Below are 24940 nucleotides of genomic sequence, written 5' to 3'. Positions count from 1 at the left end.
CCAAAGGCGGCATCGTGGACCAATGGAATTATTTAACTTTGGAAAACAGCTGTGTCGGGAAGACGTGGACAATTACCGACTGCACAAAGTGGGAGTTACTGTAGTGATGCTCTCTTCACCGTTGGATTGTCCACGAACTAGCCCCCATGCCCAGATTCCTAGGCACATCAACGGTGAGCAGAGCCAGTTACAACATGATCGCATGATGCAGATCCTGAAGTTCAAGGGGATAGATATCTCTCCTCGAAAATTGCCCCATAATAACATTCCGGTAACAACAAAAAAAATGGACATTACGGCGGATTGGGTTCTCAAAAGACATCAAATAGCCGGTACTACCGGTATGTATGCCGCCACAAAAAATTGCTACAAGTAATCCATTTTTTTTACCGTAAAGGCTTGCATACTTGGATCTGGTAGAGTATCTTGTTCACCTTACACCCCGTCTGTAGACGTTTGATTTTTTTTTTTTTTTGGGGTAATAAAAAGTTTTGGGTGACTTTAGTGGGCATATCTCCGAAATCATAGATGGCTTATATGTATATCTACAGAATATTCATCAATACAACTCTCATGTTGACAACAAAATTCTAATACAAATTTTTTTTAAATGAAAAAGTTGTTCGTTCTTGACATTATAATTGCATATTGAAGTTAGTATCTCAAAAAAGGTTAATGTGGTGTTTGGATTGCAATTTTCTATTAAAATTTTCTTATGATTTCATGAATAAATTTCTTAATCACTTTTTGATTCGCATATATCAAATCACTACATTATATTTTTCTACATAAACTCCAAAAAATAACAATTCAAAAGGATAATCTGCCTCTTGGCAAATTCATTTGCCAAATATAGCTCATTAAATTTACCAAAACGGCCCATTTTGCATTGTGAGTCGTCATTCAATATCTCTCTAATTGCTCAAATGATTTTTGACTTCTTTGGCATGAAGCACCATTTTTTTTCTCTCTTCTTTTGTAATAGAAAGTTTGAATAGTTTCAATTCTAGTCACCATCAAGACATGTTTCTAAAATTATAGATCTCTTATATATATTTACATAGAAAAAATTGCGACATCACAGTCCATAACTTGATTTTGAGTTACGGACGCCTTATGGCCGTTCGATCACTTTGGAATAAAATGTTTACCGGGCTGTCCAGTTATGTTAGCAAAGCAAATCAATTTATATACTCCTCTCCCATAGTTCCAAATTTTGCAAACAGCCCCCTCAGCCTCATTGCATTGTCAATCTCTTGTATTCACAAGCAGCCTTAGCCATCTCCTTCACCTTGTATGAACAAAACTCTTGCCTTTTGCCATGATTTTCGTGGCATTTTTTGCTTTCACAATTAACTATTAGTAAAAGAAAAGTTCAAAATCTCACAAATCAAGACAACCTTGAATTTGTTGTACAACTCAGTTGAGAATCAGGGTTTAAACAAGAAAGGTAGAAAAATTGAAGGGCAACACCAAGTTGAGAACTCAACATTCTATATCATCTTTAATTAAACCTCTTTTTCCTCTCCTACCTTCGTGTCTTCCAAATTATCATTGGGTTTTGTGCAACCTAATTCTTGAGTTTTTGATAGTTGTGTGGGTGCCCTAATTATTGTTTTATACCAAAATTGAATAATAAACATTTTGTGTTCAGGGCACCTAGAATGAAGTAAAAGAGGCATAGTAAAGAAGGGTGAGTAGAGGAAGTAGACAAGGTAAAGGCAGTGGAAGCCAATCAAAGGTAGGGAAATGGGGAATAGAGGGAGAAAGGGAACACCGACAGATGAGAAAAAAAATTAAGTAAAATTCGGGCTATGTATAAATTAGCAATGTTGAAGGGGTGTTTTGTGGTATTACAAAATTTGTTATAACAGGTGACTGTAAGTTTGTAGATCACTATGTCTGTGACCTAAGTATGGCTCATTTACATATTTATAGATTATCTATTAACACAACTCTCACATCTACAGTTAGACTTGTATACATAACTGATTTTGTGAGGAAACGTTTCATCCTTATCAACTAAACCAAACGTTAATGCATGGTGCAGCGAAACGTGTTTAAGAGTAGCAATGCGGCGGGGGAAGGATCCCTCACTCCCCCCCCCCGTCCCATTGTCAAATAACTTCCCCATCCCCTGTCCCTTGCCTCCTGCCCCACTACCACCCCGTTTCCCCCTCAATCCCCTGTGGGGTAATAAATCAACCTATCATATTTAACAATTTGCTTATTTATGGGACAATTTTATCATTCATTCTATTTCAAATATTTAATAAGAAATGCTTAAGTACTCAACTTTAAACCATTTAACGAGTTGCAAATACTAGTAACTAAAGAATATTAGCAACCTGTCAATGGCATGAAAATAACATTAAAATATTCGACTGAGATGCTATAGAATGAAGTCACAATTATATGTTCACAATTACGTTATTGATTATATTATTAAATATAAAAAATTGAATTATAACTAATTGTGTGTATATATATGTATTATATATACATCTATAAATTTAAACACACATATATATAATTTATTTTGTATGCTGAAGATGGGCCGGGTGTATGTTGTCCCACCCACGTCTCGTTTTAAGACAGGGAAAATTTTCTCCCCCTGCATCCGCCCCGCCCCATTTCTACCCTAGCGCACCAGCTCCCGTTGCCACCCTGAAATGTCAAATGTGTTGCGTATCATTCTTTCCTGGTGCAATGTGCATTGTTAATAGTCATGCCATCTAAAGTATGCTTTGCCTACTGCTCAGAAAGGAAATTTGAAGATGTGCTTGGTCCCGACATCACTTGAATCGACGTAACCATACATTATTCCTGATCACAGAGGGAAGTCAGCCCAATATAAAATTGGTTAGCTAGGCCCAAAAATCGATATCTTTTCCCATAAAAAAGAAAAAAGAAATCTTCCCTTCTGACCCGAATAAGTAATAACCATAATAAACGTTTATGGAGCAGTAGAGTAGCTCAACCAAATGACCAATACTGCTACGAAAGTTCCCGTTTGGATTGCTATTTTAGAATTTTTTTTATAGAAAAATATAATATAATAATTTAATATATTTGAGGTAAAAATTTAATTAAAAAATATATTTACAAAAAAAGTAAAAAATATTTTAATGAAAAATCACAATCCAGAATGCTCAATTAGACTTGGATATTTAGAATTATTAATCCATAATGTTACTAAATCGAAATATCTCATTATTTACTGCTTATAACATGTATTTAGAATTGCTGTTATTATGCTATCTATGTATAAAAGATTAATCTCATATGCATAATTTAGTTTTTATGCTCTTAACGTACAAAAATTTATCTAAATGAATTTACTAAAGTAAATAATATTCAGTGGAGGAAGCAATATAGAGGAAGTGCTGTTATGACACGTGTCAGTCTTTCATTGAGTCTTTTACAGCACACTCAGCAAGATGATTGATGTTTTCCCCGAACACTATCCTACCCAGCTGGGAGCCGGAAGCCAAAAAAAAGACTCATGGGAGTTGGATAGCCAGGAAAGCTACGGTGGAAGATAGTCTGGAAGAAGTGGTGGCAGATGTCTCATGGCCACAACATCCATAACTATATCCCCTTCACATCTTCCAACCTCTTTAGTTCTCAGGCCTAGGCCTCATGCATTGGTACCTTCCTCTTTTCCCTCGAGGAGAAAATTATCTTATCCAAATCCACCCTGCGCGCTTCCTCTAAAAACCGGTAAAGGATGGAAAATTTCTGCTTTTAGGGACAGTTTTTTGCTTTTAGAGGCGAGCACCGTTGAGAATTCCCAAGAACTGGTCTCCGCAGGTGATGATGGTGCATCCTCCATCATATTTGCACTGCTGTTCGTTGCTTTCGCAGGCTTATCTATTCTTACCGTTGGGGTAAAAACTCAAAGCTGCAGCCTTTTTTGCACACACATCTGCAACTCTTTTTTTTTTTTTTTTTCTTTCTAATTTCTTGTGAGAATTTCCAGAAATAAATTTGATGGGGGTGCTCAGATTTGTGATGTCCTGACGTGGGTCGCTGCTAATTTTTCATGGTTTTGATCGCTTTCTCAGGTAATCTACATAGGTGTGACGGATTTCTTGCAAAAAAGGGAAAGAGAGCAATTCGAGAAAGAGGAGGCAGCTGAGAAGAAGAAAGGGGTTAAGAAGGGGAAGATGGGAAGTAGAGCAAGAGCTGGGCCTAGAGGTTTCGGACAAAAGATCGAGGCGGACGGTGGTGATGAATTAGATTAGAAAAAAAGAAAACAATCGCTTAGGATTATTCTGCGACTTTTTCATGTTTTATTTTTTCACGCGTTCTAATGTTTCCTCTTTTCTTTTTCTTTTTTTTTTTTCTCAATTTTTGGTAAGAAATCTTTCTGTATTACATAACGGAATGGCAATGATTTTTTTGGTTGTAGCTGTCATAAGAGCTGATTAGAGATCGTCAACGTTTGCTGTTTATGGTTATAATTGCTCAGGGCGGGTCTCTCTTCCGTCCCCCACATCCACAACTACATTACACAAGCTGTCGACGAGTACAAAGCATTGAAAAATGTTTAATGTAACTCAGGAGAAATGGTTGAATTTTTTATCGCCCGATTTTCTGCCTGCCTTTTCAGTTGCCATCTTCTTTAGCCCTCCGCGCTGGAAGAAGGAAGAGGATGGTTTAAGGCTCTGCTAGATGCAGCTGCATTGCAGCCTAAAACTTACGGTGCTTTAAACACCGGCAAGACATAGCTAAGCTTCGAGTTCTCAGAGACCCTGGCCATCCTTTTGGCTGGCAGCACAGTAATTCAGAACTAGATTTCCTCCCCTTGGACGAGTTTTTATCCCATTTAATCATCAATGAGAGTACAAGAACGGCAACCTTACGAACCATTCCCCAAATGTAAACTGGAGAGAAGTAACATCCCCAGATAAAAAAATCAACGTACTAGACTATACTAAAACACAGAAATAGCTAATACCACAAAATTGAAACATGGTAGATCAGAGAAAATTTAAATATACTTTGGCCATGACATGAAAATTGTCAATACCTTACATGATAAAACTTTCTGGCTCTCACCTAAAAGATCAACTCTCCACAAGGCAACATTTGTACAGTCGCGATGAAACATAAACTACCTCACATTTTATCCTTTTTACATGCATTAAACACGTGTTGTCATTTATCTCCTCTGCAAGGCGACCAGGAACACTTGACATCCGAGCCTCGGCTTACTAGATTCTACGTATAAACCTTAAACTACACAATGTACAGGTTTCTAGTACAAGCAACAACTTTATTTGCAGTCGCCCAAGACACCTGCTGAAGACAGGCATAGGGCACGAACACTAGATTCCGGAGAAAGAGAAGAGAGGTAGCTCAAACTATCCTCTGTTAGCTGTACAACTTCCTTTCCTATCTGATCTAAGCAGGATGTGGGTTCTGAAGAGCAATTCTCCTTTCTGCACACAATCAAGGTAATTAGTCAATTACAAAATGCGCCTTACCTGATTGAAATAAGTTGCATCACCAAAATAACTAAAGACGTTCCAGGAGAATTGCTGAACCTTCAACAGGCCTACAGTTATTAGTTAATTACTAACAGGCATCCGAACAGCCCTCTAAAGCATGAGCAATTCCACGCAATATTAGGTTACCGAAGGTTATTATAGGCCTTTTATTGCCACAAAATTGCTCGAGAAAGTCAAAAATTACCACCAGCAGACGCAAACAAGCAAAAAGTAAAATTCAGGTTTAGGTCTGAATTTCTGAATCCAGGACACCAGAAATTTGCAAGAAGCTATTTGGGCATTCCTGTGAGTTCTTTTAGGTAACTACAGAAGACACTAACTTATTAAGAAAGCAACTACATACCACCAGCAGCAACAAGTTTCTCTACCCGCGCAACAATATGCTTCCCATATGTGTATTTCTTCAGAGCATTCAGATGAACTTTGATTCTTGACAAGATCAATTCCCGTTGCTGATCGCTGCAAGTTTCCAGCACTTTCTGTACAACATAATTTGCAAATTGATCTTTCATCATTGCCTGCATAGAGAAGCATAAAGAGGCAGGCTGTTAAAACAACCAATCTTCTACTGAACTTTTGCATAGCCTGAAATCAACTTCAGACTATTTCTTATTCATAGGCTGCTATAATTTGCATAATCAAACTTTTTATAGCCCTTGCGAGACTCAGATTACTGAACGTGAATCATTTATAAGGGGAAGAAATGACAAACCTGAAGAGGCTCATTCTCGTCAGTTGTACCAAGCATCTCACTCACCAGAAGCTGACGTTCACTAGGATCACCAAAAGTCAAACACTTCTCAACTACATTTGAGGCAAATTTCTGCTGACTCATTTGGACAATCTTTCCGGCTAGCTCCTGAATTATAGCAGTACGCTCATGTGGCTTGCCATGCTCCAGTACATGCTATTACAAGTAAAGCAAGATCAGAAGAAGGTTCAAGGAATTGGAACCCAGTAAATATACCTAAGCCGCGCAACATGACGTCAGGAATTGTTGACAAGATAATATCTACATTAAACCATCACAACTGCTCAAATTTATAGCACCTATGATTACTGCCAATGACACTAATCTCTGAGAACTAAGATTTAAATAGTTGATTCATTTGTATTTGCGTGTTTTATAGCTTCCTACTTGCATTCTAAAAATTCCAGCACTCGAGTGAAATTCTAAACCAAAAAATGTTCATCTACGAAACAGTTAGGAGTTGGAGGTATAAAAAACACCAATAATATGAACAACCCTCCATGAGATTACCTTCGAATAACCCCCCTCCCCTTCCCCCTCCCACCAATCCACCATATTAAACAAGGAAGAAAATCAATCAAAAGATGAGAAATGAAGAACTGACACGAGTAAAAACTAGAACTGGATCCAAATAGTACTCAAGCAATCTCAAAACCAAAATACAATCAAGTGATCACCTATTCATGATCAAATCAAGAAGATACTCATCAATTTGACAACAGTTGCAAAGTCAAGGAAACCAAATTGACATTTTTGGACTATAAAACACAAAAATTTGATCTTTCACAGCAAATGAAGAAAGAAAGCTAAACATAAAGTGCAAGGCTGAGTTCTTTTCAAAAAAGTATGAACCTGAACAACATAATTGCCATATTGATCCTGCGCCAACATGCTCACAGATCCAAGAATCTCTTCCATCACTTTGCTTTGAGTTTTTGGGTCACTGCAGTGTTCCAGGACTCTCTGCCATACAAAGAATGTTGAAAGGTTCAGATGGCATTGATCCCTTTGATAGGGTATGCTTTAAAACATTAATTCTGAAGCATAAGTATGTATTGGGACCTGTATCACGCGACACCCATAAGGATGGGTAGAAAGAGTAACAACTTGGCCAAAGAAAGTGGAGACAATAAATTGAATATGATCTTCTGGGACACATTCAATGCACTTCTGGATAACATGGTTTCCATTCTGATCACGTACACAGCGCATGACATGCCCATCAAGCTCTTCAACCATTTTAATCTTCTGGTCCACGTCAACTACTTCAATAGCCTAAAAGAGTCAACGAAATTTACCATGACGATTCAGTTAGATGAGGTTTAATTTCAAAATAAGTTTGATACAAGGCAATCAACCACAGATACTCCATCCACAACTTGATAGAAATCCTAGCAGGAAAACCAACATTAGAACATGTAAACTCAATCCAAAGTATTACCTTCTGTATAACTCGACAACCATACATTTGAAGGCTGAGAGTAAGCACATGCCCAAAGAGCTTGCTAGCCAATTCTCTTCTTTGAGCTGCCATTCCATGTTCAAAGAACTAAAATGAAGAAAAAGCTGCTAAAAGTCAAATACTAGACATTATGCAGAAATCCAATTATATGGGTCAAAATGCTAGCAGTGACAAAGATTCAAGAAAGAAGAGACAGCTATGCCAAATACCTTTTGGATCACATAATTACCAAACACATCAGTCATCAAAGTAAGAGCTTGAGGAATAATCTCCTCAAAGACCATGTTTTTCTCTTCAGTTGTTGCAGTTTCAAGTTTCTGTTGAATGAAACGACTTCCATACTGATCCGCACTGATCATAAAGAATACAAGTCAATAGAAGTCAGTATTATCAAAAGGAAGTCAAACATGTGCAAGTCAGCATGTACCTGAACTCGACAACATGCCCTGCAATTTCTGAGAGCTCAAAACACTTGGTCTTATTACTCTTAAACTCTTCTAGCAGCGAGGACGCAAAGCTATTGTCTATATTATCCAAGTGCCAAGGCCCCATGACACCTCCAGCTAAGTTTCTCATTCCACCAGGAAATCTCATGTTAAAATCATTGTGCCTTAGGGGACTTCCAGGTGCACCAGGAGAATTAGGAATGACTGGACTTGCTAGTGGATTTCCAGGATATGATAACCCAACACCAAAAGCAGGATTCCCATAATAACCATGATGATTGGAACCGGTATTCTTTGTACCTGCAGGAACACCATATGGCGATTTCTGAGGAGATAGCACAGAGCCAAGATAGGCCTTTTGAAGCAAGTCCATGTATGAATTGCCCATATAGTTCCTATCCAATGAAGGATCATTAAGTGCAGCAACCTGGTTAGCAACATACTCAGCTGTCCTCAAGTACTGCAAATAGGCTGGATCCATATAAGGTGACTGCAAACCATTCCCTGCCATCTGATTCCCCATTCTACTAAGATTATGCTCTGAAACAGGAGAGCCTATATTTGATCCACCTAGGATTCTTGAGTCCATTCCAGGGACAGCCATGGCGGATGCAGCGGCAGCATTTTCAAACAATGGCGGAAGATTAAAGTTGCCAAGATTGCCCATCAGTGGATTCACTGTGTAGCCACTTGAATTGTAATTTGAAAAAGAGGAGTTTGGACTATCCAAATGTGGGTACTGTGAGAGCAGGCCACCACCGCCATTAAGCATGTTGGAGGTTGAAGATCCTTTTTGGTATGAATTATTACGAAGAATGCCAGTTTTCCGAGAGTCAGTTTGAAGAGCAGAGTTACTAAGGTCTGAACCACTGCTGTTGCTAAGACTAGAGTTAGACTTAAAGTAACCATGCTGCTTTGAATTGTTCTGACCACCCGGCAGGTTGAAAAGATAATTTTTATGGTCATCAACATCTTGATCAATTTGAGATGCCAAACGATTCTCTTCATCTACCACACCATTTGAAAGGTTCATACCAGACAAAGCAGCTACTAAATCTGCCGAATCATTTGCCTGAGATGAGACCGCGTTAAAGGAGCTTGGACTATTAATGTTTCTCTTTTCTGAAGTGCTTGCTCTTCCTCCACCAATAGGAGCAAGGCCAGGACTAGGAGCCCTTGCAATACGCTGGGGATCAGGAGTGGTACTTCTAGACAAGGAAGCACCCAAAGCAGCAGCATATGAATATGATGTGGGTGGTCCAACATGTTGAGGAGCAGATGCACTCTGAGCACTGACAGTAGAACGTAAAGGGTCAGTAGACACTAAATCGCGGTGAAGTTGAGCCATCTCAGCTTCTGCAGGGCCCAAAGGATCAGCATTTTGATCAAGAGCATTACGGCTAGCTGGGCGTGAAGGGTGTCCTGATGCAGAAGTTGCTCGGCTTAAGTCATCCTGCAAAATCCAAGTTTACAGCAGAGAATGAGCAAACTATATTTCGTCACAATAAGAATATGCAAGCACAACTGCATGCCTTGTGCAGTTAACCACCAGAATTGATGACAAGGGCATTAACAAGCTAAATCATTCACAGTCTAACTTCTCATTACAAAATAAGGAATAAAGAACGAATAAGCATACAAAGGATCAATCTGTTGCGCAGCATTGCGGAGAAGATATTTCCTAACATGATTTATGTGCTACATTAACTGGAAATTGCATGGATCAAATGAAATTATCCTACAAACTTGTAGAGATAGCCAAACACTGACTGTCCACTATCTGAAACATAAGAATTGTATAACTCGCGTAGCAACAACTGAACACCATGTTTTAGATTAGTTGGCACACGATTGGCAAATATAGCAGGTATAGATTCTTCTCAACCACTTCTTATGGTTTTTTGTACAGTACTTTCAACAAATTATAATTGGATCACTGTATTAATTTCTTTCTTCATACCTATGTGTGGAATGGCTCTTTGAAAACAAGATGCATTATTCAAGGAAAAAGGTCTTGAAACTTCATTGAAATCCAATACCATGAAAAATGTGTGTGTGAGAGAGAGAGAGAGAGAGAATTAGAAACCATGAATTTGAGCAAACCATCATTCCAAACCTTTTATCAGGATAAGAGACTAAATAAGCTTGAATTTTTTGCATTACTGACCAGGAAATCTTGGTGGACCGATATCACAATTTACATGTTTTTTCGTAATGAATCATAAAACAGAGGAAAGGAAGCTTAGGAAAATGTTAAAGCAAGCAGTCAAGCCTGAAGTTAAACTGAATGATTAAACTATGCTGCCAGTGGGAGAAAATGGCAACTTTTAATCATTAGAGAGCAGGAAGTCACAAAAACAAGGGCATGCCAGAAAACTACAAAAATTGAAACAGAGACCAAAATAGAGGCACTACGCTCACCCACCAAGAGTAAACATTCCAGTAATGAAATCACAGACAATCAGGTCTAGAAGTTGAAGATGCAAGAAATATTGTCAAGCCGTTGGAAGACATGAACACTGTAAACTAACAGCAATCCAAGGACAAAGCGACCTTGTATTTCTCTAAATTCCCATTCAATCAGGCAACTAACATGCATGCAGTTAATCCTTCAGTATCTCAAATCTAAACTTTCTAATGATTATCATTTTTTGCATCATCAGGGACGGGACTGGGTATCACCCCTCCACATTTCAACTTCACAATGTAAATTAGGTACACACAAAATTTCACAAATATATTCACCTGAAATATTTCAGCGAGACTCTTCTGCTTGCTACCTAGCCCTAATCCAGGCAAACCAATCAATCCATCACCACCCCACTCCACTGAACCTTGAACTTTATCTGAATCGTTCTCAGTCTCCTGTTTTTTGGAATTAAAACCTGGTGGCATTGAAAAAAGTGATCTTGTGCCTGCACCGCTATCATTCCTATTCACCTTCCTTCTATCCCCAATTGCAGAACTCCCTCCTTGTAACCTCTGCGCAAACCGCCAATCCTCCTTTGATAACAAAGGAGGTGGCAACCTGGGGTTCAAATTCACATTGGAGTAGTAGTAAGTCAAATAAGCAGGATCAGACCTGAGCTCCTCCTCGGACATGAAGCCATTAACACCCTTATCACGGGCAAAGTCTGAAAACACAGGGCCACCGCCTCCGCCACCACCAACTCCATGGTTAAACAATCCACCTACAGCACTCAATGATCCCTCAACAGTAGGTGGAGCAGACCCACTCCTATACAAATTGAGCTCCTTTTCACGATCATCAGCATCTTCCCTCCTCTGTTCTCGAAGCAACAGCCCTATTTCCTTCTCCAACTCATCTCCAAATGAATTTTCATTGCTCCCAAGCATTGGTCTCCTACCCAATTCAGATATCATCTTCACCAGCAAAAAACTATCCACTCATTCCACAGGGAAAAAAATTAAAAAGCTTAATCACCAACAACCAACCCTAAAAACCCTAGAAAGCAAATACAAATTAGAACCTTATAATCAATTTCACCAAAAACCAAGAGAGTCTTACAAACAACCCTAAAAGTCAAATCTTTAACCTCATAAAAATGCAATCTTTATCATCATTTTTTTGGTATCAGAGCATCAAAAACATATGATCGACAAAAAAGGCGACAACTTTATCAATCTCCATGATGAATTAATAGGCCAAAAAACAAGGAAAAGCAATTCTAACCAGCATGGTTTTCCCCTGAATTTTGAAGAACTGCAGGGAAAACAGTTTCTAGAAAGAAAAAGAGATACAAGAAGCTGAGGATCGAGAAGTGGGGTTGGAAGATTGAGGTAGGTGACGGTAATGAGTGAAAGAAAGGAAGGAGGAAGGAAGGATAGATGGACAAAAGAGATCAAACCCGGCGGCGAATCGTTTCTTACAGAGAACCCCTTTTAGGGTTTTGTTTTTCAACTACTACCTGAGAGAGGATTAAATACACGTATTGAAAGTGGGTTTATTTTTATCTGCCTATTTAATTTTTATTAATTAACAGTGGATTAAATAAATAATTAATATGTTTCTGCCAATTGTGCAACGGTATCTGCTACCATAAATATATATATATATTTATATATATGCTTTTCTGGTTTTTAGCTTTTGGGCAAGTGATATTTATTTAATTTTTGTTTTGGCTAAAGTTTTGGTAAGTGATAATTAATGACGAATAAATAATATCCCATAATAATAGGGGCGTCTGATTGACCAAGTGATAACCGACTGGTGTTTAGTGATGAAAGAAAGAGAAAATTTAGAGAAGAGACGGGCAGAGTGGGAATTATCAATTATGAGGTGTTTGTATTCCTCTGTGTTTCCATAACAAAGAATCTGTGGATGCCGCCACGTCAACTCTGTAGATTCGGGGGGAACTCCAGACCCGACTGCCCTTCTCTGCTCTGTGTTTTGAGGCCCATTTGCTCAAAAATGGTGGCGCAGGCAGCTTCCCATTCTTTTTCTCTTGCGATAAGGGAGGGATGGTAGGCTAGGCTCTGGCACAAGATCTTAAAGTCCATTTTTGTTGGACTTCCATTTTACTTGTTTGGAAAGAAAAATTGCTGCCATATTTTTTTTTTTTGTTGATCAATTTTTTTATTTTATATATATCAAATCGTTACAGTATTTTTTTTTTAAATAAAATTCAGAAAAATGCAATCCAAACACGTAGTTACTAGTACTACAGTATCTTTTTAGTCTCGTCATCCCTTTTTCTTCACCTTAAAAATTTGTACTTTACTACTACTCTCTCTGCTGTCTAGAGTACAATTCTTGGAGTTTTAAGTTGCCCTTTGCTTTTTGGTTGGATTTCATATTTTGGATTCTGCTTGGATTGTAGTATTAGTATTAATTTTGCATCACCAGTTTATTTAGGTTGAGAATATTCTATTCTAGCGAAGTTTGGTCGTGTGGTTTAATGTTGCAGTAGCGTTTTCAGTATCTATTTGACTATCGGGCAGTTATTAGAGTAATAATAACTATTTTGAGGTTCCCCTTTTTCCCATCCTTGCTGAAATCTACGCGGGATGAAGCGTCTTAATTTCCATCTCGTGATATTAACTCGGGTCTGTTTTACTCAATGAGCTTCCTAGTTTTATCCATTCGGAGATATGGTAATGGGAACAAGCAATTTAGAGACTAGAAGGCTTAGATTCTCCCTGTGGAAACTAAAGGAAAGTATTCCTTTTACAGAGAGAAAATATGAGGAGCAAGTAGAAGAAAGGCTATTTTCCAGTCAGCATTAACCAGATGGCTGGATTTCTTAGCAGAATCTCTGGCATACAAATCTTCTCCATCCGGAGCACATAAAAGTAGACTAATGTAATCACAAGGGTAGCTTCCAAAGCCATAAGTGGAAATGAATATCTTGAGTAAGAAGACCTTTTACTTAATGAAGAACGTAAAAGCATTTTGCAGCCCGTTAGGAGACTTGCTGGTTAATACTACTACTGAATGAAAAAATTTTAGTGAGACCATGTATGTTACGTGATATATATATATATTAATAGTTTAATATCAGTGAAAAATTATTGACTCATATCGTGAGCCGGCGCTAGGCCTGTCAACGACCCGGATCCGGATCGGATCCGTGAATTTTTTTTGCGGGTGCGGATAGGGATTTAATTCCGTTACCTAGATCCGGATCCGTTTTGTCAAACAAAAAAGTGTTTATCGAGCAAAAGTGTTTACTATTAGACCCGTATTAGACCCGAATCCGGATATAAATGAATTAATAATTTATCGAGCAAAAGTGTTTACTATTTACCAACCGAAATTGCACCTGGAATTCTCGGTGACATGTTTTCTATGCCAATTCAATGCCACGTATAGTATTGCGATAAGTGTCCTGTTATTATTTACACTTATAATTTAACTTGATTTGGTTTATCACAAGTGTAAATAATAACAGGACACTTGTCGCAATACTATACGTGGCATTGGATTGGCATAGAAAACATGTCACCGAGGATCCCAAGTGCCGAAATTGTGGCATATAAGATGTTGGTCTCTTTTTTTTTTTCTCGTGTCCTCAAGAAACTGAAGATCTAAACGTAGAGTCGAAAATTATCTTCAGATAAACTTGGATATATTAAGGAAAGACGATGGTGACACGCAATAATTTGCTGCAAATATAGAAGGCGACGGGTGTTAAACCTCGTCTTGTGAGGAAAAACGACACAGATGTTTTGAGTTGCGTATTCTTTAAAGGCAGAAACCAACATATGAAACAAGTTTGACCAAAAAAAAAAAAAAACAAATGAAACATTAAACTGCATATATTAAATTCGATTAGTTGACCTTCTAGTACGTGGCGTGTAGAGCTCGTGGAATTGATTTTAGAACACGAGGGCGATTACAATGCTGAAGACCTGGGGTCGAGGCACTAAACTTATAAAAAGCCCAATATAAGTTGATGGGCCTGTTATGGCTACCACGACAAGCAGCGTTGGGGTTTGATCTAAATTATTGGAAAATGATGGTTACGAGGATATTGACGGTTAAGTCATTGGCGCAAATTTGTCTGTTCGGATTGGTGATGGGATCCCTAAATTTTCTATGAACTCCAAACAGGCTTAACATGGATGAGAGACAATTTTACTTAAAGACCAGTCTTCTTTGGGCACAAAAGCCCAGTGAAAAGGAGTGTACGCAGAAACTATACGACAGCTTTGGGTATTCTGAAGAGTACAGACTAGTCTTCTTCTTGACAATGGAAATTTGATTCTTTTGAACAGCAACAAGGCGTCGAGGGGAAGTTTTCGTAGCTCGCCAAACAAAAATAATCCCTGGTGACTCTAATAAATTCAAAACCTTAATTTGGCCATTAGCAAATAGGTCGAGCTCGCTCCTGTTTGGAAGTGTAGTTTGGCTCCCCTGTGGGATTAAAGCAAGCGCGATTTTGATGCTAACCGAGTTTTGGGATTATTCGATGGCAATAACAAAGTTGCCTAGTCTATGTCGAGTGGGCATTTTTAGACTCTTCAGTGATGTTGAGTTCAAACAACCCAGCCTTCACCAAGACGGAAATTTGAGAACCGTTGAACTTTGACTCATGGCTATCAAAAAGAGATTAAATCCCTCTTTGGACTGCAGGTCGGGGGTTTAAACTTCATCTGTAGTGAAAATTTTCAAATAAAGTACCAGAATACCTTTTTGATTTAATCAGATCTATATAACTAGTAACCCCTTACACAGCAATGTAGAATGTGATAGATTAGGTGAATCCCCCTCCCTGTAGAATATGATATATTAGATTAATATGAATGTTATCGCTGCGAAAAAAAATTCGTGTAGAATAGGATAAATTAGGTTTTAGGAATGTGTTATCGTTGCGAAAAAATCACTCCGTTTGAATTAGTTGTTTTTTAAGGTGTTTTTGAAATATTTTATTGTAATAATGTAGTTGAAAAACTTTTATTATAAATAATTTTTTTACTGTTTTTTGAATGTTTTTAAAAATATATTTTGGGATATTTTAAAATTTTAATGAGTCCACCCCTGCTCCTGCTCTCTCCCCTTCCCTCCTCCCTAACCTCTCTCACCACACCCTCTCCCTCCCATCTCTCAGATCACGGGTCGCGACTAGAAAATAGTCACCACACGCAACCAAATCTAGTCGTGATGGGAGAGGGGGAGGGGGCTAACAAGAGAGGCATGGGGAGGAATGAGGGGGAAGAAAAGAGAGGAAAAAAGAGAGGGGAAGAGGGAGGATGAGGAAGAATGAGGGGAAGGAAAGAGGGCGAAAGGGCGGCGGATGATGGCATGGTTTTGGTGGTTGGTGGTGGTGGTGATAGTGGTGGTGATGTATTTTATATATATATATATATATTTGGAGTTGTTTTGATATATTATACTCCCTCCGTCCCACTTTCATAGTACTGTTTCTTTTTTCACACAGTTTAAGAAAAAATAGTTAACTTTATTGGAAAAGTAAATTTAGATTGCTATTTTTCTAAAATACCCTCACATTAAATATGGTACAACTTTATGGAAACTTGAATGGGGTAGGTTTATGGTAAAAAAAGAATCAACTCTCATTAAATGGGGTAGGTTTATAGTAACAACAACTTACATTGAATAAGGGTATTTTAGAAAAATTAAAATACAACTGCATTCTTCAATTAGAAAGTGGACTACAATTTGGGACAGACGAAAAAGGAAGACGGGACTATCAAAGTGGGACGGAGGGAGTATGAATTTGGTATTTTTAAAATTATTTTTATTTATATATTATTATAATATTGTCTATAAAAAAACTTGTTTTTCAAATAACGAGGAATCCAACAGCCATTAATGAAAAATTGAGAATATGCTTGACAGATAGACAAAATACACTACTATTATTCGTGAATGAAAATCAAGCCTGCAAGCAATGTGTTCGGTTTGGGAGAAAAGGGCAGGGTGCAACATGTGTGTCACGTGGCATGTTATGCGATGCACGAGTACTAAGTCCCAATTATTAGCTGCCACTAGCCACATTTGTTATTCCCTGTGTTTCCGGTCCCAATTTGACTTTGTGAATGTAGATCGCAAAATGTAAGGCCTTCACAAGGACAATTTCCACTTTGTACCACAAACTTTCATTATAACTGCCTTTTTACCCTAAAGTTACCAAAACTTATCACATTATGCTGTGAATATTCATTTGGTTAACATTAGTGTGTTTGGATTGTAAGTTATTTGTCCAAATATATTTGCTTACATCACCATTACAATTTCCAATACACCTTTTTATCTTCCCAATTACCTTTTTATCTCACATACATCACATCATAAAAAGTGCTACAATAAAAATATCTCAAATAACTTACAATCCAAACACACTAATTAATTATCCTAAAGTTAGCAATTATCCTAAATTACTTGAATCTTGCACATCGTGAATGAAAATATATAAACAATAGAGCTAAAGTTAGCCTGATACATGAAGCTCAATTTTTTGTTTGCAAACCATACAAAGGGAGTTCAAGTTCGTTTAAATATTAAATGGACAAAAATTATTTTTCAATTTGAATTAATTAACTCAAACCTCATAAAACTTAATGAATACAATTTGACGGCAATTTATGTTTGTTAATAATACTTGAACGAAGTCATTAGCTCTACGTATAAGATATGAAGTAAACACCTAAACTCGTGCATTCTTTTTATTATTATTATTATTATTATTATTATTATTATTAGGCTTTTAGCCGAAAGTGGTGTGTAGTCATTTGTTGATGGTATATTTTCATTCGCAGTGTGCGAGATTTAAAATAATTCGGGGCTAAATTGGTAAAGGCGGGGTATGATATGTCCAAAATGAAATATAAAGGCGTAATTTATGAAGTTTTGATAAAATTGGGATATAAAGTGTCCAGAATAAAAACTCGAGATGTGAAGTGGAAATTACATAAAAGGTGCAAAATGGGATTAGTCCTCTAAACAAGTTACTATATCCTACAAACACACTGCCTAGAAATATTCTAACATTATTATAATCTTATAGTATCTTGTTAAAGGTCCAGTAGATCAATTCGTTTTCGATATCATTTTTATTTCAAATAATATTTTACTTGCGTCACAAACATAATTTATCATCAACTTTTTATGTTCTGAATCACTTTTTTTTTTCTCTATGTCATATAATTATATTTCAAAAAATTCTACAATAATTATTTTAAATAATATCCTATCTAAACACACACTGCAGTGTTCTTGCGTTGTACGATATAGAGGAAGCTGCTGGGTGCCTTTTCTGACAAGTGGCTTTCTGAGCTTTTTCACCATGTCCTTCGGGAGTGGGCATCAAATGACCAGCTTTTGATCTGTCAAAGGGTAAAAAGGAGCGTTTCAGGCCTTTTAGACCCGACTCGGACTCCAATGGAGTGGAGGATGAAAAGGGACCCCGAGATGCTCTTCGTGCCTCTATTCAACAACAGTGGCGACCCGTATTCACTCGAATTATTCATCTTATATATTTGGAAGTTGGAAGGAAGGAATCTTTTTCTTGCTAAATGATGATCGGCAAAGACAGAATACTAGTCCCAAAAAATGCTGGAAGCAACAGAATAAATGAAAGTTCATTATAAGTGGTTAATTGTAGTATTATAAGACTTTACAGGCAAGCGTTCGGCGCAAAATTAATAAAGGGTCGATTGGAAAAACTGGAGTATATATTTAATTGTCTTTCTTCTTCATTTCGTCTTCTTTGTTAATACTTTTTGTCAATTAGCATCCAGAACAGGCACCGTGGATTCTTGTCAATTAGCATCCACGCCATGGTTTCCCTCTCACGAATCTCTGTTTCCTTTTTTTTTTTTTTAATAACGTCCCTCTTAGTGAGAGTTTTTTCGTTATTTCTAGAAATTTCTAATGAGAATTTTATTAAATTCTCCAACGAATTCCTATGGAGACTTTTGATAAACATAATCAAAAGCTTGTAATTAACCACCAAATTTTGTTCAAACCAAGTCCAGAGGAGGTATCCTAGTCCTAGAATATGTGCTTGTCCAGTTGTCAATTGCTTCCTAGCCAAGTTTTTTAGGTTGTCATCCATTTATGACTGGCACTGTTCATTCACTTGTTCAAGTTGGTTGCTTCTCGAGACGAGTCATCAACTTAACAAAAGGAGTATATAGCTGATAATCCATGCTAATCTAATTAAATTAAATTAAATAATCAAGCTTAGAATAGTTTAAACCAATTGTCTGGATCGCAAGTGGCACACCAGCTACTTGATTGAAGTGTCATAAAAGAATTCCTCAATGCCAAAGCCTTGGGTGCGCGTAGGTAAACAGGAGACCGAGACGCGTCAGCCTCGTCGTTTGCATGGCAAGTTTCGTTTAAAAAACACGCCTTCTCGTCCTCGTTAGGAATCTTCTCCTTTCACGAATACATGCATGTGATGTATTTGTCGCCCGCATTGATTATTCAAAACCTTCCTAGCGTCCGTCAACGGTCCCCTCCAGCCGGCTAAGCATCATTCGCTACGCGCCACTGCAAACCCTCCCGCACATCCAACCACTAGTAGTATTCCTCAAACTCTAGCTTATTATTCCCATTAATAGTTGTTAAGTGAATCTCTCGCTCCTCTTTTTTTATTCGACCCGAGATTTAAGAACCAAAAGGCAAAGAAAATGGAAAATTGGATCCATAATTTCTAATTTCATCTCTCAAGTATACAAATCAATGACTATATATATATATATATATATATATATATATATTATTAGGTGATGGAAGTTTGTAAAACTGAAAAGAACTCCCTGTCGGGGTTTCAATCCCACATCGGCTGGGGGGGGTTAAGGATGGGTTAGATAAGTCTCCTGGGTCGTCGTCAAAAGTTGCCGGCTTTTGACGATTGATCGGGGGTTAAGGTTTGTTTGACGATTCTCTTGGGGTTTCCCAAGAAGATGAAAGAAAGTTGTGCACCTATTGGCATCGAGAATTGTTTGCCAACTAAATGGCCTGACTAATGTAAGAAAGTTCAAATGAATCACTTTGAGATACAGGAGTATTTAGACTTCGAGATAAATGTTAAATTTGGCAATGTGGTGAGAAAGCGAAAGAATTTGTTAAAAGTGTAGCTCTTGCATTTTAACATCAAGTACAGCACTGCGTGAAAATTAGAAAAACAGGATCACATATAATTTTATTAAGAAACTCAGATAGATAGATAGGGTTGTAAATAGAACTAAACAATTTAAAAAGTCTTTATTATACATCTACTCTGTGCCTTAAATTAGTAGTAATTTTTGTGCAGTGCATCCCCTTAGCCAGGCACTAAAACGGAAGAACCAAACAAGAACATCCTACAACATATAATAGTAAGTGGAGTAATTGGTAGTCGACGCTGTAAGAATTGCGTTCCACCAAAATTGACCAGATTAACACCGTTAAATTCCACTCACATCTTCCCTCAGTAGCAGCGTGGGCCCAGGATTAACAGGAACAAACGCTCCGCGGCTGTGCCGTTAAAACCCATGTCCGAACGTACATCATCACGCGTGTTTTAGAATTCCACGAAAACTTCTTTCACATCCTCCAACACATATAAGCCCTCACCCCACGCTTAAACGCCAATGCAGCATCACTTCTTCCATTTTTCCAGCTAGTCGGAAAGAAAGAAAGCTCCCAACAAACGCTTCCATCAGATCTGATCTAACCCACCGAGTCAACTCGGATAATCGGTTCCAGATGTCGACGACCACCACCCCCATAACGACGTCGTACTGGTGCTACCGATGCACCAGATTTGTTCGGGTCTGGGCTGAGCATAACGTTGTCTGTCCCTACTGCGACAGTGGGTTCATCGAAGCTCTGGATTCCAGTCCCCCCTCGCCGTTGCCGGAGTTCCCGAGAAGATCCGACAGTGTCAACCTCAGGTTTCGCCGGAATCGCCGGAACCGTGGCGACCGGTCTCCGTTCAATCCGGTGATAGTTCTTCGGGGACAAGCTGAAACCGTAGGAGAAGACGGTGACGGAGACGGTGGAGGAGGAGGAGGAGAAAGAAGCTACGAGCTGTATTACGATGATGGGACCGGGTCGGGCCTCAGGCCACTCCCCTCGAGTATGTCGGAGTTTTTAATGGGCTCCGGGTTCGACCGTTTGCTCGATCAGCTGGCGCAGATAGAAGTCAACGGATTAACAAGGCCGGAGAACCCGCCGGCGTCGAAATCGGCCATCGAATCGATGCCCACGATTGAAATAGTCTCGACCCATGTAAATTCGGAGTCCCACTGCGCAGTGTGCAAAGAAGCCTTCGATTTGGGTTCCGAAGCTCGAGAAATGCCGTGCAAGCACATATACCACTCCGACTGTATCCTTCCGTGGCTTTCTCTTCGCAATTCTTGCCCTGTTTGCCGACACGAATTGCCGGCGGAATCACCGACCGGGCTGTATTCCGATTCGGGTAATACGAACCGTGCTGAGGAAGCAGTTGGGCTGACTATTTGGAGATTACCCGGAGGGGGGTTCGCGGTGGGTAGATTTAGTGGCGGGAGGAGGACCGGAGGAGGGACCAGTGAAGAGAGAGAACTGCCAGAAGTATATACAGAAATGGATGGAGATTTTAGTCACGGAAGCGGCAGCAACAGCGTCGGCTTGCCGCGGAGGATCGTGTGGGGTTCGAGGCGGAGAAATGGGGGCAGAGACGGTGGTGGCGGCGGTGGAGGAATGGGGAGGTTCATTAGTAATTTCGTTTCATTCTTTAGGAGATTTAGGTCCAGAGGTCGAATCAGTAGGAGTCGGAGCGTGTCGGGTTCGGTTTCGGAATCAAGTTTTAGTAGGTACGTGGGCCAGCGGAGTAGAGGTTTGGTTGTTGAAGAACAAAACGAAATGGCTCGATGGTAGCTCCTGCTAAAGAAAATTATTGCTAATATATATATATATTGTATATTTTTTTGGGAAGAAAATTTAATTGTGAAAAAAGAAGAGGCCAGTTTGGCGGTACCATGTAAATAGGGGAAGAAGAAAATGTATGTTGTATAATTAAAAAGCTCTTTTTAATTTTTTAATCAGGTTGAAGATAAATGAGGTTGGAAGAGATTTTGGGTGTATCAGTGTTGGGAAATGAGGTAGTGGTGGTTTATGAATTTCGGAACCAAAAATATGTCCGTAGCTTATTTTTCCTAATGAGGGAATATTTATTCATTCTTTAGTTGGTACGAAATTAATTGTTCTATCGTTTTTTCCCAAATCCAGTTTATTCCTTTTTTAGGCTTGTGGGAATTGGTTTTATCATCTTTATTATACAAGTCTTTGTCTATGCTCCGATAGGGGAATATCGTATGGTAGGCATGTGAGAAATAAGCAGCGGGAGCTCTTGAAACCGGATATTATTGGATGGATGTCAAGGCCCCATTCGGCATTTGCAGCAAATAATTGACCTTTGTTCCCTGTTTATGAGCTGCAGTTTTGGATTTTCCCCGCAGGTTTGCAAGTGAACTAGGAGTTTAGGTAGTGCAATCATATGCAATTTTTGTGATCTGAACGCCTATCCTCCTCCGTCCGATGGACTGTTTTGTAAATTTGTCTTTTTATTTTTACTTTATTTTGGAAGGGGGGGTGGTGGGATTGGAGCTAGGTTGTCAATTAACAACAACATCTCCATGGATGGCGTACGAGACGTAGTCGGTAGTGGTTCAATCGCTTTTCCAAAGAGTCAGCTTTTTCCCTTTCTTCTCTTTTCTGTGTGAATGGAAATGGGAGACGGTGGTAGTGGCTTCTGTGTGTGAATTTGCTTTTTAAAGTGTCCTTGCTTTTCTTTAACTCCCTTTTCCACTGTAGAGAAACTGTATGATGATAATAATAATTATATGTTTCTAGCTTTCTTTTTTCCTTTTTTTTTTTTAAAAAAAAAAAAATTAGGGTGGTGGGGAGTGGGGACTGAGGAGGGGGATGGACGGCAGTCGGCGGGGGACAACTTGCCAACATGTAATTTCCTCGATGAGAGTGGCAAGTGTAATATTCAGTAATTTCATTGTTGGGATATCCATATCCTCCCTCCATTCATTCCGTGGCTCCATCATTTGTTTCCCTGTTGGGCTGCTTGTCTCTATCCGAGCAAATCTTGATTTTGGCCGTGTGAATCCTTTGATTGGTACTACTAGAATAACATTTGCAGTCGACTGGTGGGATTTGTCTTTGTTTTTCTTACCGTCAAAACCAACCCCCCCAATAAGAAGAGATGCTATGTGGGAAGTGCCTTTGCCTTATTATCGTTCTCATTCATTCCTCCGCAGTATGGTTTTGTTTTGCCCCACCTCGTGAGAGTGAAGCGCGTCGGGATGGGATTGAGCAACAGAAACGGACATTGTCAACCTTCCGGATGCATGCCACCGCTCGTCACAACAATACATATTTGGATTTTAAGTCAGTCAACCAAATAATAATAATTGATAAATATTAGAAAGAAGGCTGTTCTGAGCGAAGGCTGCTGCTGCGGGATGGCCAAATGATGATGATATTATTGTCAAACACCGTGAACGTGCAGCTGTTTCAAATCAAATCGTTTCTGAAACGATAAAAGTCTTCGTGAATTGAATTCACCCTCTGATTCTGAACAATAATATAGCCCCATGCAAGATGCAAGATGAAGCTGCAGCGACGAGGCTAGCACTAGTCAAGGCAAAACAACAGCGGTGGCAGAAAATCGGGATTAGCTCGAGCAACAAACACTTAGTCTCTTTGATTAATGTATAGGAGCAGCACAAGGCATTGGCATGTTGACACTAGCGGAAGACTTCAATAGGCTAGCTAGCTTGTTTCCTTTTGTGTAACAAATATCGGTAATATGGATTCATGTATTTTTTTTTTTCTTTCGAAACCCAAATAGCTTACCTCAATTTTTACAAACCTAAACCACGATGGATTCATGTATTAGAATCAGTGAATATGCAGTAGACATATTAATGGATGAGGAGAGAATCTACGTCTCTTCTCAAGTGTTAAGGTACACTTTTATAAAAATGTTTGAGCCGTATATTGTACAGTTTTGATCTGTCAATAAAAACTCCAGCCATTTCTCAAAACAAAACAAAAGATGCATGAACTTTCACAGCTCAATCTCCCTTTTTAGCTGAACTTTTTTTTGCCAACACGAATTTCACAAAAAATATTCAATTATTTAGTCAAACCCCTCCTCTCCCCCCGCCCCCCCTCTTTGGGGTACCTTGAACAGATTAAAGTTGCGCATATACTACGTGAATGTCGACGGGAACAAAAAAATAGTCTTACCTATTACAATATGAAAAATTCTGAATCTTTGAACTCAATATATTATTACTAAAAAAATGAACAATAACTGAAGATTTGATTCAAAATGATTTTATCTAGAACCTACCTGGAAATTATGCGACAAATTCTCATTGGGCTGTTTTGTAAAATCCTCCTACTAGAATACTACTATCACGCAGAGCGGAGACACGTTTGACAAGTCGAGCAAGTCCAGATTCATGGACCCGGTCAAATATTTTCGGATCTTACAGCCACAGCATGGATTTGAAACTTGGACAACCACCCGCTTAACTTCTACGGACCCATGTGCAATCAAGGATGGGCTTCCATTCACAGGTCCCTCTTTGCTAATCCAGTCCAATCACGACCCATTGTTTTCTCAGTTGACTTGTCAGTTGGTTGCACAAATTGAATGATGATGTGAACCCACGACCGGACGATTGAGATCCTTCACCGAATGACATTCACTCCCAACCGGCCGATTGAGATCCTTCGCCGGCCCGCTCCTAAATTTACCCCTGCCGCATGAAACAAACAAAACAGATATACGCATCTGGGCTATTATAATAATGACTTCACTAGGACTAGGTCATGCAGCGAAAGTTTGTACTATATCAAGAAAAGATTGGTATGGCCAAAAGGTTGGAACACCCTAAGTGAAAAAATAAATAAATAAAAGATTGGTTATAAAAAGGTCATGTCCGAATTTCGTTATTGATGTGAGAACTGTATTGTGTTACCGGACAATTTTTCTTTTTTTTTTTTCGGAAACGATAGATTATTAACGGGTGATTGATTCATAAACTTTTGTAAGTGCGACAAATGATTCAAAAACTTGCTTTGACTCGTGGTTTGAAAATTAATCCATCCAAAATTTTTCGTAAATATATATATATATAAAGACAATATTTATTCCATCCAAAATCTCATATATGATTTATTCCTACGTCAGGCTATTAATCTCGTACAATTCATAAATGATTCATTCCTACGTAATAGTAGTTATCCTGTTATTTAAAGAATTACCATCTCATACACCAGACC

General features: G+C 38.6%; 2 protein-coding genes and 1 long non-coding RNA gene across 4 annotated transcripts; 2 read left to right on the top strand and 1 right to left on the bottom strand.

Annotated features, from left to right (window-relative positions):
• Positions 1-3483: 3483 nt before the first annotated feature.
• Positions 3484-4413, top strand: LOC113729325 (uncharacterized). The gene is made up of 2 exons (XR_011840087.1): positions 3484-3890; positions 4068-4413. It is a non-coding gene; the product is annotated as an uncharacterized lncRNA (long non-coding RNA).
• A 557-nt stretch (positions 4414-4970) lies between these two features.
• LOC113729315 (pumilio homolog 2) lies at positions 4971-12225 on the bottom strand. Of its 2 annotated transcripts, XM_072078280.1 has the most exons (10): positions 11870-12088; positions 10921-11641; positions 8157-9628; positions 7939-8080; positions 7709-7816; positions 7330-7542; positions 7120-7230; positions 6229-6423; positions 5860-6034; positions 4971-5447 (listed from the first exon to the last, which is right to left on the bottom strand). In XM_072078280.1, exons 2-10 carry the CDS (start codon positions 11557-11559, stop codon positions 5410-5412), a joined length of 3093 nt encoding a protein of 1030 aa, XP_071934381.1. In that variant the 5' UTR covers positions 11560-11641; positions 11870-12088; the 3' UTR covers positions 4971-5409. The 2 variants fall into 2 exon arrangements, with proteins under 2 accessions (XP_071934381.1, XP_027109429.1); XM_027253628.2 differs by having other exon boundaries at positions 10921-12225.
• A 7956-nt stretch (positions 12226-20181) lies between these two features.
• On the top strand, positions 20182-21830 carry LOC113729310 (E3 ubiquitin-protein ligase RDUF2-like). Its single transcript, XM_027253621.2, has one exon. The coding sequence runs from the start codon at positions 20357-20359 to the stop codon at positions 21509-21511; it is 1155 nt and encodes a 384-aa protein (XP_027109422.2). The 5' UTR covers positions 20182-20356; the 3' UTR covers positions 21512-21830.
• Positions 21831-24940: the final 3110 nt, after the last annotated feature.

The sequence above is a fragment of the Coffea arabica genome, chromosome 1c (assembly GCF_036785885.1).
Source record: "Coffea arabica cultivar ET-39 chromosome 1c, Coffea Arabica ET-39 HiFi, whole genome shotgun sequence".
In the NCBI taxonomy this organism is placed as follows: domain Eukaryota; kingdom Viridiplantae; phylum Streptophyta; class Magnoliopsida; order Gentianales; family Rubiaceae; genus Coffea; species Coffea arabica.
Note: the sequence above shows the minus strand (reverse complement) of the source record. Positions and strands in the feature narration are given on the sequence as shown.

Bases quoted from the DNA above. Each gene is read 5' to 3' on its own strand.
- LOC113729315 (XM_027253628.2), bottom strand. From the start codon at position 11,559: ATGATATCTGAATTGGGTAGGAGACCAATGCTTGGGAGCAATGAAAAT. The intron at 9,629-10,920 runs GTGAATATATTT...TGGATTTTGCAG, and splicing joins GTCTCGCTGAAATATTTCAG to GATGACTTAAGCCGAGCAAC. The intron at 7,543-7,708 runs GTAATACTTTGG...TGACTCTTTTAG, and splicing joins GTTGTCGAGTTATACAGAAG to GCTATTGAAGTAGTTGACGT.
- LOC113729310 (XM_027253621.2), top strand. From the start codon at position 20,357: ATGTCGACGACCACCACCCCCATAACGACGTCGTACTGGTGCTACCGA.